Genomic DNA, 19,398 nt, shown 5'->3' on the forward strand with positions numbered 1-19,398 from the left:
TATGACCTACAAGCTGTTCTTTTCTGCTGATGAGCTTCTGAGAATATCAATATTTCTTAAACAACACTATTATTGAAGATGTAAATGGCTACTGATACATTAAAAAGCACTCTGGAAATGCAGGGCTCATTTCTGCAGGGACAAAATTACTGGGCTGCTGCACCCCCAGTGTTTCTACTCCAGTGGGCTGGAAGAGCAGAGGACTTTTAAAAGTTCCTTGGGCAGAAGTTGTGTCTCATCACAGGATCTGTTCAATTTCAAACATTGTTGGTGATGTTCAATAAACAGGCACAATGTAATAGCTAATTCATACAAATGGACCTCCTGTAGCAGCCAGAGGCAAGTGTGTTGTTATTGCAAATCTTTATCTTTTTTATTGCGTGCCTGCACCCCTGCATCAGTTTTCATTGTGCACAAAGAACAATCCTCCTGCCACTTGTAAATAGGGCAATCCATTATTTAAAATGACAAGTACTTCTGCAATATGCTGTAACTTGCTTAAGATTTTGAGCTGACCAGAATTTAACAGGGTTTTCTTTTGATTTTTCCTTTTTTTTTTTTCCTTCTTTCTGCCCACAGGAAACATCATTCTCTTTTTCACATTTGATTTGTAAATCAGACCGCAGTGATGTCTTTCCAAATTTCTGGTCAGTTGGAAACTCCCAGAAGGCAGCAGTTGACCAGTGCCATAGAGCAGGGTCTGTAAATATCATGGTCATGCAAAGGTCACAGTTTGGTCCATGCAGCCCAGGACCTGAATCTTCCCAAATCCCATGCCAGAGGGAGACTGTTCCAGGACCAATCTGCCTGAACACCTACTTTGGATTTACTGAAAATTTATCCAAGCCCAGGGTGAACTTTATGAAACTTCTTGAACTTCATGCATATAGATTGATCAGGAAGTTTCTAATGGCCTCCAGTTAGAACAGTTGAACTCAGTCACAGCTATGAACAGCTGCCAGGCATTTCTCCTAAGCTCAAAAGCTACTGCTTTGAAAGCCTGGAATTGTTTGGATAAGTGCTAAATTCTGCCAAGTATCAACTGCATCAACCAGCTCCAAAAACCTGAACTCCAGATTGGAGAAGTGATCAAATGTGCACATTAGCTCAATTGATTCTTGAAAACAGAATTTGGCTACATATGTTTATTTGAAAGTTTTAAACTTCTGAAGCACTTAAATTAAATGGACTCTATTCTTTTCCCAGAAACCAAGGGGTGTAATAGAGCTGTTTTTTGGCACAAGAAAACCTTTCTTCAGCGTGATCTAAAGCTTGCCATCCCTAACATAAATCACCATGCATTCAAAGGTAGACACAGAGTAGAAAAGTAGGCTTGTTAAAATATAGATTATGAAGTCTGTTTACATAATTGGATGTAGTTTGTCTACTAAACCACACAGTAAATTTAATTTCTGCCCTTTGCCACAGACATTGGGAAAAACCCTTGGGTGACAACATGTTGGAACACATTCAAATGCTCCTGAAATCTGGAGTGTCTACAGAAAGGGAAGAGTTGCTATTTATATTTAGATCTCTGTATCTATTAATCTTAAAAATTTATGATAATTCTACCTGCAGAAATCAGGATGAATGTTGTCAGCTGGCTGGGCGTATCTATTGACTGCCATTACACTATGGAGACAACCTTGGGGTCTACAAGTTTAAGAGGATGAATTATGAAATGATGAGAACTCCAGGCTGTAAATTACTAAATCTAAGTGAAATGAGATACTTTTTCCCATACAGAGAACAAAACCAGTCATACTGGTTTTCATGGTGCAAGACCAGTCACATCTACTGCTTTGCAGCTCTAGCACACCTGATGAACACCTTTCTCCTAAAATCAGGTTCAACAGTAGGCAATTCCTTCTAAGGAAACCAAAGCAAGCCTGAATTCACTTTGGTCAGACTTCCCTTTGGGAAATATTTTACCTTTCTTCTCATTTAATCTTTATTAGACTTACTTCATGACTATTCTAGTTAATAATTTATTCATATTTTTGCTTTTTTTGTCACTTTTTCAGCTTAGGACAGAGGAGAAAGCTTTTTTTTTTTTCAGTTGCTGTTGCATTTATGATGTGAAGGTATCAAGAAGAGATGAGGACTGCAGGCAGGATATGAATTTAGTGTCTCCCCACTTGTCATCTAGGGGAATAAACCCCATGCTGTTTCTCAGGAAAATCCTGGCCAGATGCTGCAGAATTCCGTGCTATGAATGGATTTTGACTTGTTCTCAAATTCCAGAGTTTTCTCTTTTTTTTCCCACTTAGAATGAACACATTACATGAACGGGAAAATAGAAACACTAACCTGAATATTGTTCAAATCCAAAAACTATTCCATATATGACTCAGGAATAGTTTTGGTTATTAATACTGTCAATTCCTAGTCAAATTCTCCTCCATTTTCGTCCAGGAAGCTACAGGAAAATTCACCACCTTGTCTTTCAAAGGCCTCCAATATGCGTGTGTGGAATGAGGAACCACAGGCACAATATTTGTTATCATTATCACTACAAGCATTTGTGGCACCCTGATAAATAACCTACAGAAAAAACACCCTGGCAAGGGAAGAATAATGACACCTAAGCTCCAAGCAAGGCACATCCAGGCAGGAGGAGGTTCCTGCAGCTGCTGCTGTCCTGCTCTCCATGTCCATACCTGTGTCCTGCGAGGGGCTGACGCTGTAGCTGTCACTTTCCTTGTCCACTGAGCCCGCTGGCCTGGGGGTGGGCAGCCTCCAGTCTGTGGTGAGGGTGTGAGCTGATATGGTGGGGTGGGGTCTGTTGAGGGTCCACTGGCTGGCGTAGCGGTTGCGCGCGGTGGGTCCGGTTTTGGCACTCCTCCTCGTGGTGGGATCTGGGAGGGAGGATGGAGAGGGATTGGGAAGGAAATCAGAATCACAGAGTCCCAGAATGTTCTGAGCTGGGTGGGATCCACAAGGGTCAGCAAAATCCAGCTCCTCTCCCTGCCCAGACACCCCAACACTCCCAGCCTGTCATCCCTGGCAGTGCTGTCCAAATGCCCCCGGAGCTCTGGCAGCCTCAGGCTGTGCCCATTCCCTGGGGAGCCTGGGCAGTGCCAGCACCCTCTGGGGGAACAACCTTTCCTGATCTCCAACCTAACCCTTCCCTGACACAGCTCCAGCCGTTTCCTCACGTCCTGTCACTGCGCACCAGAGAGATCAGTGCCTGACCCTTCACTTCCCCCTTCCAGGAGTGGATGGACACTGAAATTCCCAAAGCCAAGACATTCTTTTTGGGAATCAAAAAGAACAGTGTTAATGCTGATCATTTTCAAACTGCTGATGCTTTTCTAGAACGACTCTCTTTGTAATGAAGCTCTACACTTTATTGAGAGTGGAAATGAAGAGCTGAGAGCCCCATCAGTCTTCCACTGACACATTCATCATCCCTTTACTCCAAGACAAGCAGTTCTCCAGTACCAAAACCACACTGAGAACTGAAAGAGCACAAGGCATGTAGATTTGGTCAGGGATTTCCCACCACATCTCAAATGGAGTGCAAGGTAAATTATCAGCATAGATGTGCACTCAGAAACACCCTGCACCAGGTGCCTGTTCTCAGTTTTTAAAAAGATGTGCTCAGAAATGTGGTGTTGTAATTCTCTTTTCTGGACATATTGTTACTATATTACAATATTGATCAGCTATATATTCTCTTTTTTAACACGTAGCCAAGACATAAAATATAAGCTGTAATAGTGCCATCAGAGTTTCAGTAGGAACAAATTCATAAAGATTTGACTGCTTTAAAACAATTAGTAAATTAGTGCAATTTATTAAACTTTAAAAATAATCTGCTAGTGTTTTAAGGTCAGCAATGTTCTACTTTTTTATTAACCTAGAGATGATAAAGTGACCAAGAGAGTAAAAGAAAGCCATGTGTGAAAACTGACCTCCTTGAACTTATTAATAAATAGTTCTGCCCTAAAAATGAGTCTAACAAAGCAGGGGCAAGAGAAAAAATCATTATGTGGCAAACAGAGAGTGACTACAGCAGCACTGAAGGATTTCTCACTTCTGAAAGGATATTACTAACAATAGAAAGAAAGGGTATTAGAAATGAAAAATTCAAATCTATTCAAAATGTTCTTTGACATTCAAATGGTGAAGTTGTTAGTCTTTGAGGTAGGAGACTTCAGCAGAAGAAATTTAAAGAAAAAAGCAATACCAGATAAAGACTCTGAGCACTGCTTCTGCCTAAGCATTCCCAGTGAGAATTTGTATTCTGCTGCTTCAAAGGAATAAGGCATTTATTTACAAATAATGGCCTGATCCTTCTCCTTTTTCCCCCTACAGCAGTGCCATTGATAATTGATCCTCCTGGTAGTGCAGCACAGAGCTGCCTCACATGGCCAACATCCAAATCCGTGCTCAGTGTGGCACAAACCACCACCTGGGAATTTGGCACGAGGCTGTGGCACGGCCAGGAGTGAGCCTCATTCAGGGGAAAACGTGGAGAACAGGAGGAGAGTGCTGGTGGAACAACTCCTGGCACAGTGCTGGGGCTGCCTGGTCTGGAGAAGAGAAGGGCTGGGGAAAAGGACATCAATGCACAGAAATACCTGAAGGGCAAGAGGACAAGAGCCAGGATTTGTCAGTGGTGATCAGTGAGAAGATCAGGGACAACAGCCATGAGGGGAAACTTGGGAGCTTCCCCTGAACAGCAGGAAACACTGATGTGAGGGAGAATGACTCTGGCACAGGCTGCCCACTCAGGTGGTGGAGTCTCCATCCCTGGGGACATCCAGAAGTCACCTGGGGATGTTCCTGAGCAACCAGCCCTTGCTGGCCTTGCTTTAAGCAGAGGTTCTGAACTAACCAGTGCCCAGATGTCCCTCTGGACCTCAACTTCCCATCCTGTGAGTCTGTAGGATCTCACCAGCAATGGGAAGGAGTTGGGAGAGCCTCTGCCAGCACACAGGAGCTCAATCCTCACCCTGCTGAGCAGGAGCTCAGCACCAGCTGTGCTGTGCCTGTGTCAGGGGCTGTGCAGCACAGGCACAGCAGTTCCAGAGCTGGCAGAGGGATGGAAACACAGCTGGTGCTCTGGTTATGCCAGCTCTGCTGTCAGACAGGGCTGGAGAGAGCTGAGGTCAGCAAGCCAAAGGTTCACAGAGCATCTCTTTCATAAATAAATAAATAAGGGTGAGAAAAGAACTCAAAAAATGCTGTAAAGGAATACTTGCCACTCAGTGAATTGCAGTGTGCTCAGACAGGAGGGTCCATAACCTCTGAGCCACCCAGCTGGGCTCTGCTCTCCACAGCAAAAGTGGAGACAAAATCCCACAGCCCAGCCTGCAGCAAAGCTGGATTAGTGTCTCAAATCCAGAGAACATTACCTGGAAGTCTCTGACCCAGCCCTGAGCACTGCTGCCATCAGATCTGTACTGCTTAATACAAGTGGTGCAGGATTTTTATTTCCAAAGCAGGGCTGGACACAGATCATACTTTTACATTTGAGCCAAATCCACATTTAATTTGAAGGAATTCTCTGCCTGGCTGCAGAGGAATGAAGCACAGAACTGCACACAAAAAGTCAGGAAGGTGCTGTAGAGTTCTGTGGTATGACACAGGCATGAGTGTTGGAGTGATGCTCTTTCCTTATTAGAAAATCTAGTCCTTGAGGAATGACCTGAAAAAAGCTGAAAGAGCTAAAAAAGCACCAAGGCCAGCACTAGAACACCTATTATTTATAAAGACTGGGGTGGAAATGTATTTTTCAAGTAATCTGCATTCTAACAACTGAGCTTTCAGCATTTATGTTCACCAAACTCAACAAATAAACACATTCTGAAATGGTCAGGGGACAGAAATAATCCAAGAGATTTCAGCAACTGAACACTGCAGGGAACTACACTTTGGTAAAACTTCTAACTCATAAGTAATCATTCAACCTAGATTTTTTTTTTTTTTTTACTCCATTTACATAGGTGTGGAACATATCCATGAGAGGAATGAGAAGAATGGATTGCATCAGTATATTAATTTATGATAGTATTTTAATCACTAGAAGAATAACTTGGCATGAATATATCTGGGAAAAGTAATTTACCATAATAACTAAAGCCAGAAATATAACTTTTTCAGAAAATGTAATAATGAGAATTGCTCTTTTTGCCTGATGGAGAGGTAGGGAGAAAAGTTGTTTTTGAAATACAATAAAGATTGATCACAGAGGAAAAAAAAAAAGTATATTAGACACTAAAAGCCATTAAGCTAATTTACCCCATAAATTCTGGAAATTAAAATCTAGCATGCATTTGGTTTAATGAAAGCCAGGTATGAATTATTTCAAATTACACCTCCATTTCAGATGCATATGCAATTTTCCCCATATTGAATCACTAAGTGCAATAGTTTAAGCAATGTCCTCTCCTGACCTATTCAGATTTCTCTCCACTCTCAGACAGAAGGATGAGGATGCAAATACAGGGGCAGAGCATTTATTTTGTCATAGCTTCCCCCTCTCCAGAAAAAAAACAAACCAAACCAATTTTCTGCTGTGCTTACTTGTTCCTGGCCGGGCATCAGAGACATCCACCAGTGGCCCTGTGGCTTGTGACACTGACTGGTAATGGACTGTGTGGGTGACAGTCAGGGACTTCTGCTTGGACGTCTCTCCAAAGTCAGCATCAGTAAGCAGAACCGTGGATCTGTCATCTGTGAGGGGAAGATAATCAGATAATGAGCACAGAGAGTTGTCTTCGTCTTCATAAGAGCTTTGCAGGAAGTCCCCAGGTGGTCACAGCCTGGTGACACCGTGGGCAGAGGATTCTCCCTGCTCTCTGCAGGGCTGAGGTGGCTTTGAAGTGAGGGAACCTCTGGGTTTAAACTCAAAGCTCAGGCAAAACTGAAGAATTACTTTCATTTTCTTGGTGATTTCACCTTAGAGATGTGCAGCTGAGGCAGACTGTTCAACATCCTCTCAAAAAACTGATTTGTGTGTAATAATTTTTGGCCCTAATTCCTTCATTCCCGTCCTTTAAACACTGCCCTCTTCCCCTTCCCTTTCAGAGAGCTCCAACGAGCTTTTCAACCACATATTCAATTTATTTCTTTTTATTAACATGGTTAGCAATGTCCTCAGTGAAACCACCCCTATCTTCCCCAAAGGAGGTCATTAGGGACCTCCTCTCTCCCCTTTTTCTGCAGAGACAGAATATTGCAGAGGGGATGACCTGACCCAGGACTGGTTTTTCTGCAGCCTCAAGGAAAGGTTTGAGGTTAAGTCTGACCTTGGGAAGAAAAAGGTGAGCACTAATCTTTACTGCTGTGTGGTTCTGCTTCTATTTCTTCCCCCTGGGGTAGGATATATTCACCAAATTTCTACACAGACCCTGATCATTGCAGGAAACCAGTGCTATACAGCACTTGCTTCCTTTTTTTAATTATTTTTTTTTTTAGTTGTGATTTAATTGTTGCTTTTTTTTTTTTTCTCCAAGGAGGAATCTGGTCCACTTGATCATGGATGGTTTGATAGCAATAAATCTTTCACTGCCTTTGTGCTTGCAGAACAACTATTTGGTGTGCTATCAGAGTTTCTTTTGCATTCTTTACCTTATTTTTATCCATTCAGAATTGCAATAAAAGCCACATGGATTTCCTGCTGTTCTATATAGCTTTGTAGTGTGTTCTGAGGGGACTGGCAGCAGTAGGACTTCTGGGCATTTATTAGTCAGCAGAGGTTGATCCACTTCTTTTAAGCATTCCTTGTTTTTGTTTTGGTTTTTTTTTTTTAACTTGACAAGACACCATTAGGGCGAACAGCTCTGCACAATATCATAACTCGCATTTTTTACCCAAAGAAGGCTATAAATAGAATAACAGTAGGAATCGAATCACTTTGGCAAAAGATGAGCTCTTATTCAGGTTGGGAATAAAGCCTCTTGGCAGCAAACTCTGTCCAACACTGCCAAAATCCCTGCTTATTCTGGGTGGAAATCTGCCTCTTACCAAGGCCCTGATCGCATTGCTGCAGCTCTAAGAGTATTTATTTTCACTGTAACCCCCCCAGTGCTCAGCAGCTGTCCCTCCAAAGTTAAAGCTGCCTTTAGGATGAAGCCTGGCACAAAGGGCAGACTTTGGGAAGCTCAAGGAATGATTTTTCAAAGGCTGTATTTAGGTGAAGTGTAGGTCTCCTTTTCAAACCTGGAACAGGAATGAACAGGAGGTGCAGAGATGCTCTCAGCTTGGTGACTTTCCCCTCTGGACACACCATCCGCAAGGATTTTACATTATCTGTTACATTGTCAACCATCAAAGGCTTCTTTTACACAGATTTTTATCCAAAAAAAGTAAATTTAGAAGTCTAACAAGATCAGTCAGGAGTGCCTTGCCACAGTGTGTACCCACAGAGTCACGACATCAGGCTGCATTTCTATTCTGGGTTTCCAGACATCTTTAAATTATTTGGAAAAAAAAAACCAAACAACCCCAACACGAAACAATTCTATTTCTTGTGACAGTTCAGCTAAGTGCCAGACCCATGAGAAATCTTGTTTTCTGTTGAATCAAACAGTTTAGATTTGAATTTTGCATGATATACAGAAGCTGAAAACTGATCCAAATGTTGAATATCATGTACTATGAACAGGTGGGTACAATATGGAACATAGAAGTTTTAGAAGTTGGCTGCAGCAAACCTTGAAATACTAAGAGTGCAATTTCAGAATTTCATTTTCCTTTTAAGCAATCTCAGTGATCCAACTGCCTTGTCAGAGCCAAATGAAAAACCAGAATGAAAATCATAAACTGCCAGTCTTCAATTACATTTTCTTCAAGAAACTCTTTCCAACAGTTTCATTTTCCTAATGTCCTGCATTATTTTAGATCCTATCCTGAGATTACTTTTAGTGGGAAATGACTCAAAGGGGAGAAAAAACCCAACAGTTCAGTTTTCAAATGACTTTGTAGCTCTTTCCTCTTGATGTATGCAGTGGGGAAAAGGTGTGGAGTAAAGGAATTCCACCTGAAAGAGCCTCTTACATCAAGTAGGGGAAAAAAAAGCTCAAGTTTACCAATGGTCTCCATGGTGTCTCTCTCCTCAATCAGCAGCTGTGCTCTGGGAATGTCTATGTGCATCCTCAGCGTTTGCTGCTGCTTGTTAAGTGTGTCTGATGTCCTGGTGTTCTTGCTGAAAACAAGAGAGAAATGAACACATAAACACTCAGCCTGAATGAAAAGATATTTGCAAACTCCCTCATTTTAAACCTGTCCAGCTCGAGCAACAGCAATGTAGCCTCAATCAGCAAAACCACTCATACATCTTATTTTGCCCTCTTCAGAACAAGTGTGTGGCATTAATTTATTGCACAGAGCAAGGCATTAGAGGAATGCACAGTGTGGAGGGATGTGGTTTGTCCTCTATCAGTGGGAATCTGAAAATTTCATGCAGTTTTATTCAAGTGTTACCATAATGAAATTAATAAAAACACTTTGGAAGATGGACCTTTTCTCTCACTCCTTTATGAATTTGAGGAAAGCAACACACAGCTGATCAAACTGGTTGGTAGGAAAACAATGTCTTGAGTAATTTCTAATTTTTTTAAAAATATTTTCATTATTTTTAATTAGAAGTTTCAAATATCACTTCAACTGATAAATGAAAAAGCAAATTAATAACTAGGCATACTATTAATAGATTGGATAAAATAAATAAAGGTTTTAGTCCCATTGATGTTCCAAGACAAAAACTGCAAATCTTGTTTACATTCATGGATTACGTCTAATTGATTGATGCAATAATCTAAAAAAGAGTATAAACCAATTATTCTATCATCATGCAAATTGAAACAATTTCATTTTGAAGTTTGTGTACCAGAAAATGACTTCTTAAATGAGCTGTCTACCAAAAGCAAATGAAAATGGATTGTAAAACTTAGCACCACAGTCATTTCCAGCACAGAGCTTGCACCAAGAAACCTTCAGATTGCACTAAAAACCCAGGAAACGCTTTGCCCTTTTAGATGTAATTACTCTTTGGATGAAATGAAATATTTGCAAATACTTCACACAGGGAGGCTGAGGAGAGTTGAGACAAATCAGGCAGTATCGTGTGATCCAAGTGCTCAGGCTTCAAAGAGCTTTAAGATCCAAGTGGAGGCTCATTTTCTAGCACAAAATAGCTGCAGATCACTCAGTTTAATTCTGCTTTGGCAGTGAATTATTGTTAATGGAATCAGCAGAGGACTATTAAAGCTCTGGGTGATAAGCTCAGTTCTTCCCTGAGCACCGGAGATTAATCCACGTGTGAGGAGCCCACATAGCCAGGAAATTGGTGTGAACTTCCTGCTGTGTCTCCACGTCAGCAGACATCATTGCCTCCACTTTGGAAGTTCTCCTAGAGTCCTTTTTAGGAGGAATTGTCTAGGCATGTGGTCAGTGGTTCTGCTCCAAATCCAAGGGTGAGATCCACAAGGCCACGCCAGGGCACCTCTCTGGACAATTCCCACCTCCTGACTTTCCCTACTCTTGTGGTCTTCAGCATTAACATTATCTACACATCCCTAATTTAATATCTTTGCCATCTCCTGGGTGATTAGATGCTGTTCCCATCACACACACAGATGAAATGCATTCAAACAGGCCACAGCTGGTGCCTCATTTAATCATCATGGAAGCAAAATACCAGGAGAGGCACCCAAGAGCTTCCAGACATTTCTCCATATATAAGCAGTGGAGAATAGTAATTAAAGGGTCTTACTAAGCACAGAAATTTTGAAAGACATTTAGTATTGTCAAATGCAGATAAAATCCATGCTGGTGTTCTTTGATTCTCTGCATAGAGTGGATACCACTCAAGTTGCTGAAATGTTAAGAGAATCAGAGAGAGAGATTTTATCTGCATGCTAAATCTGCTTGAATACAGACCCTAGAAAAGTTGGGACTACTTTGGGCTTGTCTGAGGTTGTAGAGCAAACATAGAGCTCCTGTTCCAGTGCCTCACAGCCTTCTGAGTAAAGAATTTCTTCCTAATATTTAATCCAAACCTGCCCTCTTTCAGTTTAAAGTAGGGAGCTGATTTTATTAGGTCCACTTTCAATAATGCAATAGTTACAGGATACACAGAGTCAAATACATAGAGAATCTGTGCAGTACATAACTGAATCTAGTAAATGCACTCACTAGGGATGCAGGAGATAAAGGGATAGAATCAGACTCCTGCTCAGAGAATGCAGATCCCAGAATCCCAGAACTACAGCCTCTTCAGCAGGATGAATGCTCTGTATTTCCATTATTGGAAAGTACTCAGCCAGCACAGAAAGTATTGTTTGGAGCACAGGGAGCAGGAGGACAGTTTTTCCCAAGCTTTGCAGTTTTACTGCTCACCTGACAAGAGAATTCCCAATCCCAGTCTTGACTCCAGGGACAGCTTTATGCAAACCACGTGGAAAGCCTTTCAAGCCAGAACTGTAACCCAGGTCTCTCTATATTCAGAAATATTCCCTGCTATGCTTGAGAGTCATTCCTTGGTTTGTGGGCTGCTTCTCCTCCTCCTTGCTGATCTAATTAATTCCCCTGCATGCAGCACTACAGTGACATGGGGTGTCCAAACACAGCGCAGGCAAGAAGCAAGAGGGTTGTGGCTGATTAGGATGCTGCCTCATTCTGGCTCAGGGAATTTTGAATTCTTTTCTGCAGACCACGGTAGCTCAGCTTTCAAGTTATAAAAACCTAAAGTGCCAAAAGCAATGAAGGGCCTCTAGGGCTTGGAAACAAGGAAAAGAGTTTTAAGGTTTCCGTTTTGAAGTTTGGTGTCCAAGTATTTTCTAACCTAAATTCAGGCAAAAATATTTTAATGGTCTGAAGGAAGAGGAGCCCAATGATTAATTCTTTAAAGGGATAAAATGTATCTATCTTTGTTTTTCTATATTTGCAGGCATAAAATTCCCAAACACAAGCATGTGCTATTCTTTACTTGTCAGACCTTGTAAGGATCTGTGTATAACAGAATTAATTCCCTCTGGTTCAAAGAATCTCTGAGCTCCAAATTGTTAGGGACTGGGAGCCTGTCAGGACACTGAATCACAGAATCATGTCTTGGATTGGAAAAGACCTTAAAGATCACTTTGTTCCAACCCCCTGCCACAGGCAGGGACACCTTCCTCTATCCCAGGTTGCTCCAAGCCCTGGCCAGCCTGGCCTTGAATATTTCCAGGGATGGGGAGTTCACAACTTCTCTGGGCACCCTGGGCCAGTGCCTCCTTGCCCTCTGAGTAAAGAATTTCTCCCTAAAATTTAATCTAAACCTGCTCTTTTTCAGTTTAAAACCATTGCCCCTTGTCCTGTCATCGTCTGCCCATATTAAAAGTCCCTCTCCATTTCCTAAGCCCCTTTAAAGTACTGGAATGCCTCAATGAGATCTCCCCAAAGATTTCTCCATGCTGAACAACCCCAGCTCTCCCAGCATTTGCTGCAGTATTTTACTCTCCTGAGGTGTCTACTTTTGGCCACTATTTAAAACAGATACTTGGACAGGTGGCCTTTTGGGCTGAGTACAGTTTTATGTACAGTCTGTGGATAAAAAGGCTTTTTCCAGAGGAAGCACATTGTTCAGGGCATTTTGGAAGAGTCCAGAGTTTGCTGTAAAAACATATGGAAAACTAAATCTTGAAAGTAATCCGAATATTTGGGGATAGCAGATTCTTCACCTTGTGTTCAAAATTTAAAAATTCAGTGAGTTTCTAAACTGGTTCACAGTGAACTGTTACAAAGAGCGTGGCTGGACTGATGCTTTCACCCCAGGAAAAACAAAAAGCTGTGATTATCCAGCAGCAGGGATATTTATTTGTGAGTTTAAGGTATCAGCAATGAGTTGTGCAGCTCCCATTAAACTGTTGACTTATCCTGCTCCACAGACATTTGACTTACACAGCCAAAGCCAGCGAATCTCAAAGCAAAGACTAAAACTCCATTTTTTAATCTGCTTTACACACACTCATGAAAATCTCCTCAAAGGGAAAGATATACAAAACTCACTCCATGCCTCACACCTTCACACCAAGCAGGGAATCATCTTTTTTGCCCTCTCCCCAAATACTCCCTTTCTTGATATATTTATCATAGCAGATTTTGGTCAAATCTAAAAGATAAAAAGGGCTTTATAATACATGACTGTTGCTGAGGGCTTTTTATTCTTTGGTTATTCACATGCTACACCTTCAGGAGCACCTGGTGATTGTGGTAGCTCAGGTTTTGGCTGAAGGTATTTCACAGATTTGTCACAAATGAGAGTTCAGGCTCTGGTGTGTCTGCAAATATAAGTTTATATCCCTTACTTCCTCTGAAGTTTTGATTTAATAGTCGTTTAGCTAATTTTCATTTGCCTTTGTTCATATTTTAGAAAAGAAGCATAAAATATGCCTTTGTAACAAAACCAAGATCATTTGTTAATAAATGGTATGGGAGGAACTGGCTTGATGATCAAGTTCAATGCTGGTGACAGAAAAAGCCAAATGAAATGGTGACAGATGAGTTACTTTGAAAAAGAGCTCTGAGCTAAAGGCTGAGAGGGGACCTGGCTGCTCTCTGAGCACATCAGGTAGGGAGGGCAAAAGTTCTTTAATCTGGTAACCATCAGCAAAGGAGAAAATGGGTAAAATCTGGGCACTTCTGCCAGAAGTTTGAAGTTTTCTACGCATCAGAGCAGTGAGAGTCTGAAATGGCCTTGCAGAAGTAATGACAAGATTAGTGAAGCCAACCAGGGTTAGGGCAGAGCATCCCCAGTTTTGCAGAGGGGCTCTGAGTGGTTGTCACTGGGACTAAATATCTTCACCCAGGGGTTTCAGCCAGTCCCTGCTGGGTTTCTGCAGGGAGCAGACTTGCTGTGTGTGCTAATCTTTGCTGTCTTGTGTGGCACCAAAACCCATCAGGGCAAACCTTCCTGAAGCTGCTGAATCCCACAGTTTGCTGCCACGGGCAGACAGGGAGGGGGTGACCTGGCCTGCATGACCAGTCCTGTTAGCATCACTGGGTTTATTCAGATATGATGGCATAGAGCTGAGTTTACACCAAACCCATCTGTCAGCATGCCTTTGCTGGGTACATTCTTACAATAGAAGTGGAGTTTATCACGGGTGAGGAAGTTTGGAGTATGGTTCATGTGGTGAAATATCTATGACATTCTCAAATTTGTTGCTTGAATAGAAAAAATATTTTCTAGCAACACAAAATTCATTTGAACTTGAAAATAATCCCTTGGTGATCCCAGTTTCAAATATGTGCAGCGGTTCCAAAGTTCAATATTTTCCCTAGACAAAACAATAAACATTGAAGATATGAAATTTCCATCTCTGAAAGAATTGTGGTGCCAGAATAGTCATTATGATGCAATTCAACAACTGAATTAGATTTCTGAATGCTGAGCTGATGGAACAGAAGTGAAAAATAATAAATGGATTTACCTGCTCTTTTATACCTTTGGGTATAAGCAGCTAACAATAGTGAATTACATAAACAGAGCTGCAAAGTTTAGAGATATTCACAGCCAGAAATTTATTGCCTTTAATCAGATGATCTCTGAAGAGCAATTACTTTGGTACATATTATGGAAATGCTTTTCAGGGTAGGAAAAATGTCCAAATGGACCTACATAACTTCTGTGATTTAATCTACTAACACAAGTTAGCAGGTTTTTTATCATTGTATCCCCTCACACTGCCCACCAAGTGTCTTCTTTCTCCCATGTCTGACCATCAATGCATCACAGCTCTTAACAGACAGACAAAAAGTGTGTTTTGGAAAAGGGTTTGCAATGGAAAGTTTACTTCTCCATTTGTCCCTGCAATAACATTTTAAGTATGAAGCTATAGTTGACAGATATTTTTCAATTAAAAAAAAATTAAATCTGTTCTTACCTCATAAGCATTTCAGCCAAACTCTTTGCATCTAGAAGAGAACAGAAGAAATGTCATCACAAATGAAAATCTGTTTGATAGATACATTATTAGGAAGAGATATGTATCAGCCATGTGTAAGACCACTGTTGTTTCTCAGATCAGTGGCAAGATTAAAAGAGTGTCTAAAAGTTCCTACTTTTGCTGATTTTCATTTCTACCCCAAATAGCCCTGTTTTGTTCCTCAGTAGCGCCAAAAATTATTAGAGAAATACAAGTTATCATTGGCTTAACTAGCAAAAACTACATAAGTATATTAGAAATAGGAACATTTAACAAATAATAGGAGCTCAGTTCCTTTATACCATAGGTAGCAAATGAACAGGTGAGAGAAGTAAAACCAAAAAAGTAGGAATTTTGATATCCATCTCTGGGCAGGAACCAAAGCCACACTGGATGAGCAGTTGTCAACCTGTCATTTCCAAACCAAAAGTGATTGCAAGGAGATCTGAGCCAGGGAGGTCTCCAAAGAGCCAATTTTGAATCACAGAATCACTGAGGTTGGAAAAGATTTCCAAGAGTCCCAGCTGTGCCCAGTGGCCACCTTGTCCCCAGCCCAGAGCACTGAGTGCCACAGCCAGGCCTTCCTGGGACACCTGCAGGGATGGGGACTGCAAACCTCCCTGGGCAGCTCCTGCCAAGGCTGAGCACCCTTTCCATGCAGAAATTCCTGCTGCTGGCCAAGCTGAGCCTCCCCTGGCACAGACTTGTTTGCTTGCACTCAAATATGATTATTTTTCCACTAGCAATAATTCAAAGCTGCTGCTGGGTCTTCAGAGGATGTTCTACACACGAAACAGAGGATGGCTTATTCCCACATGGATCAGCCCTGCAAAATGAGACACTGCTGAAGGAAAAATATGCCTCCTGTTCTTGTCATTGCTGCTATTATTAGCAGAAAATCCTTTGGGGCTCTAATTATTTCAATACTTATCAGTTCAAAAGACACAGCTGAAGTTTGGTTTCTCAGGTAGGCTTCTGTAAAACTTTATCAACACAATACAATGATTTCTGTGGTATCATCCAGCAAAACCCAGGCAGCTCTGCTTTGTTCTCCTGCAATCTGCTGCTAAACAAACTCACTTAGAATGCTGACTCCTGAGTCCTTAAGTTTATCACACAGCAACAAAGCAGCCTTTTGTGCAACCAAGTGAAGCAACTCTGAGAAGAAAACAATTCCAAGCTCTAAGTCTTCAAACAACTCTCTATATGAAACTTTCCATTACTTCTTTTATTTGCTTCTTGTAAATCTACCAGCACCTGCCAAGACATTTATTGAATTTGTCTCTGTTTTCTCCATCCCACCTTCTTTATTCCTCAATTACCTCTCGGGTCTGCAACACCTACAACAATTTCCTTAGTTGTGATCCTATTAAAGATCCTGCCTTTAGAATTCCAAGGATGCAGGTGGAAACAAACCACCACCTTTACACATCTCTCTAGCTTGTGCTGTATTAATTTTCTAAAGGAATGGGGAGAGGGCTCTTTTTATTCATTAAAAAACCTCAGTAAAACCCCTTTTATCCACTTTCTCCATTCTGTTTCCCTAACACTATGCCAGCTGCCTCTCCTAAGCTTTACTCCTCACCTACCACTGGAGAAGTGGAATTCTGTTCTTCCTCTAGGTCTGTTTGTTCCACTCCTTTATTTTTAACTTTCCTCTATCCCTCTCCAGCACAAAGCATGGCAGATTCCTGGTGGAGGGAAGGATGGTTCATCTGAGGAGTCTCATGTAATCCAAACAGTTGTCCATTTAGGTACTCAGAATTTCTATTTTCTACTTGGAATGAAATTGCTTTTGGCATTAACACTTGTAAGTGGTACTACTCAGTAGATGACAATATCATCATTTGTCATCAGTCATAAACCAAAAGATCAACACTGCTGCTCCCAAATGAGTTTTGTTCCTGACTTTTAAAAACCCAGGAACGGACAGGGCTGTTTTGAAGATACAAAAAAGCCAAATGAACCCAACAAAATAATAATAATGACATTGGTTGCAAGTAATGGGCTTTTTTTCCCCAGCAAATTTTATGATGCTTCTTGTTATTCTAGCAGCACCAGGATCATGAAGACACTGTGCACACATTCTCCCTCTGGCACACATAATCAGGGTGGTTTAATATGCAAATATAGTTTTCATTCAGCCAGCAGCTTTTGTGAAGCAATTGCTGCCCCCTTAAGTGAAATCTATGGATACTTCTGCAAGGAATTCCAAAAAAGCTGAGGGGACAAAGTTAAAGATTATCACAATGTACGTCAGTTTGCTTTTCATATTTTTTTATCAGGTTTAAATGAAAAACAACCTCCCTCACATGTTCTCAGGTGCTGTCCAGCACATAGATTATTTCCATGCTCTACCTGGAAAAAAATTCACACCATTTAATGTATATGGCACATACATGCTTGTTAACATGAGTTGATTCTTGGTTAAAGAGATGCACAGGAGATTGTACATCTTCAGCCAAAAATAACATGGGGCATCAGCAAGATCATGTTTTGAGTCAAAAGTTGAATGAAGAAGTACTGAAGGGAAAAGCTCTGTCAGCTGAGTTTAAATTTGCTAATTATCCAAGCAGATTGTTCAAATGGTGATCAGCATTGGTGGAGTTAATGATGGAGTTAACCAGACAGGTTGGTGTGGGGTGGGACCAAAATAAAGGTGTCAGGCAGATAAAGGCTCTTATGTGTCCATCAAAGGAAACCCCAGAAGCCTAAATGTAACTGAATATCACAGAATCATGGAATGGTTTTGGATTGAAGGAACCTTAAAAACCATCCAGTGCCACCCCTGCCATGGCAGGGACACCTTCCACTGTCCCAGGCTGCTCCAAGCCCCAATGTCCAGCCTGGCCTTGGACACTGCCAGGGATCCAGGGGCAGCCACAGCTTCTCTGGGAATTCCATCCCAGGGCCTCCCCACCCTGCCAGGGAACAATTCCTAATTCCCAAGATCCCATCTCTCCCTGCCCTCTGGCACTTTGCAGCCATTCCCTGTGTCCTGTCCCTGCAGCCCTTGGCAATTGTCTCTCTCCATGTTTCCTGCAGCTCCTTCAGGCACCAAAAGGCCACAATGAGGTCACCCCAAAGCTTCTCCTCTCCAGGCTGAACAATCCCAGCTCTGCCAGCCTTTCCTCCCAGCAGAGCTGCTCCATCCCTCTGCTCATCCTGCTGCCTCCTCTGCACTCTCTCCAGCAGCTCCATGTCCTTCCTGGGCTGGGGACTCCACTATAACAACACTGTGTCCAAAATATCAGCTCCAGGAGGAACGTTATTGTCACAAACCAATGAACAGAGATTTTAATGTGCATTTCGTACATCACCCTTTTGATCAGCAAACTGAGAACACTTCCTAAAACGACCCAGCATCCCTGGCAGTGTCCTATCACCTCCCAGTTTTCAGGTGGTGAAAACAGGGCTTGTGAAGGGGGCGAAAATGACAGAGGGAAAGGGATGATCTCTGCTCCAGCCAAGCATCACTTCAGTGAAAAAGTCATAGCCATCGCTCTCCTCTGCTGGGGAAGCCACCTTTGAAATTCTCAACACATTTGGGTTTTCCCCCTGGGAAATCAGGGACAGTGATAGAGTTTTAGATTGCATCCTGCCACTCCTGAGCTATCACACTGCACTGATGCTTTCTGCTTGTGTTAAGGTGAACTGGATTTAAAAACAAAGGGAAAACTATTCCAGGGGTGGCAGAGCTGGGTTAATAGCAAGGAGAAGGAGCATTAAGCCATCAGGCTTCTCTTTGAGAATATCTGCTGACCTCCTGAATGGTTGCATGAACTCCATGAAGCCAAGTGACCTTCTTTGGTGACCTGGCTGGTGGAACAGCTAAACTGGGCAAAAATCAGGGCTTTGCTGAAAACTCTGCTTTCTTTAGAAAGGAGGAAGGAAAAGGTTTACCTGTCCCTGCATGCCAGACAAGAATTAAAAAGATTAAGAATGGAGAGGCTGCTGTTCTTATGCCAGCAGAAATGCAAACACAAACCCATTGTCCATAAGCAGGGATACAAATGTCTGCATGCAGAGCACACTGCAAAAAAACCTGCAGTTCCCACTCCAAAAAATCCTGCAGTTCTCACTCCTCTTTGTCAAGCAGGTTCAAATAAAACCACATCTGCAGCCACAAAAGCAAGAGTCACATCTGTAAATTGCATAAATCCTTTTAGAATGTCCCACTGGGGAGATTATTCTTTCTGATGTAGACTGGAGGAAAGTTGGTAGAGGAATCCTGATTTAGGAAAAATGAATATTATGCCTCAAAGAAACCCCACCAGGTCATGCACACCAAGTGATTATGTGATATTTAAACTTCAAAATTCAGATGAAACTTAATCATAACAATTAGAGCAAACCAATTTTTTTTGAAGTTAGGAGATCAGAAAAACTTGCACACACATTCATTTTAGAGAAGTACTTCTCTGGAACAGCAATACTTATTGTCAGGAAAGCTTTTAAAACGTGAAGCAACTTCCAG

General features: G+C 41.8%; 1 protein-coding gene across 1 annotated transcript in view; it reads right to left on the minus strand.

Annotated features, from left to right (window-relative positions):
* The window catches only part of DSCAM (DS cell adhesion molecule), a 414,994-nt gene that overhangs the window by 18,580 nt on the left and 377,016 nt on the right, over positions 1 to 19,398 (minus strand). Inside the window, exons 28-31 of the mRNA XM_085040271.1 lie at positions 14,880 to 14,910; positions 9,042 to 9,157; positions 6,535 to 6,684; positions 2,661 to 2,858 (exon numbers count right to left, since the gene is read on the minus strand). Of these exons, the coding sequence (XP_084896397.1) occupies positions 2,661 to 2,858; positions 6,535 to 6,684; positions 9,042 to 9,157; positions 14,880 to 14,910 (495 nt within the window). The remainder of the gene's footprint in view (positions 1 to 2,660; positions 2,859 to 6,534; positions 6,685 to 9,041; positions 9,158 to 14,879; positions 14,911 to 19,398) is intronic.

This window comes from Lichenostomus cassidix, chromosome 1 (assembly GCF_008360975.1).
Source record: "Lichenostomus cassidix isolate B80296 chromosome 1, HeHo_3.0, whole genome shotgun sequence".
Lineage (NCBI taxonomy): Eukaryota > Metazoa > Chordata > Aves > Passeriformes > Meliphagidae > Lichenostomus > Lichenostomus cassidix.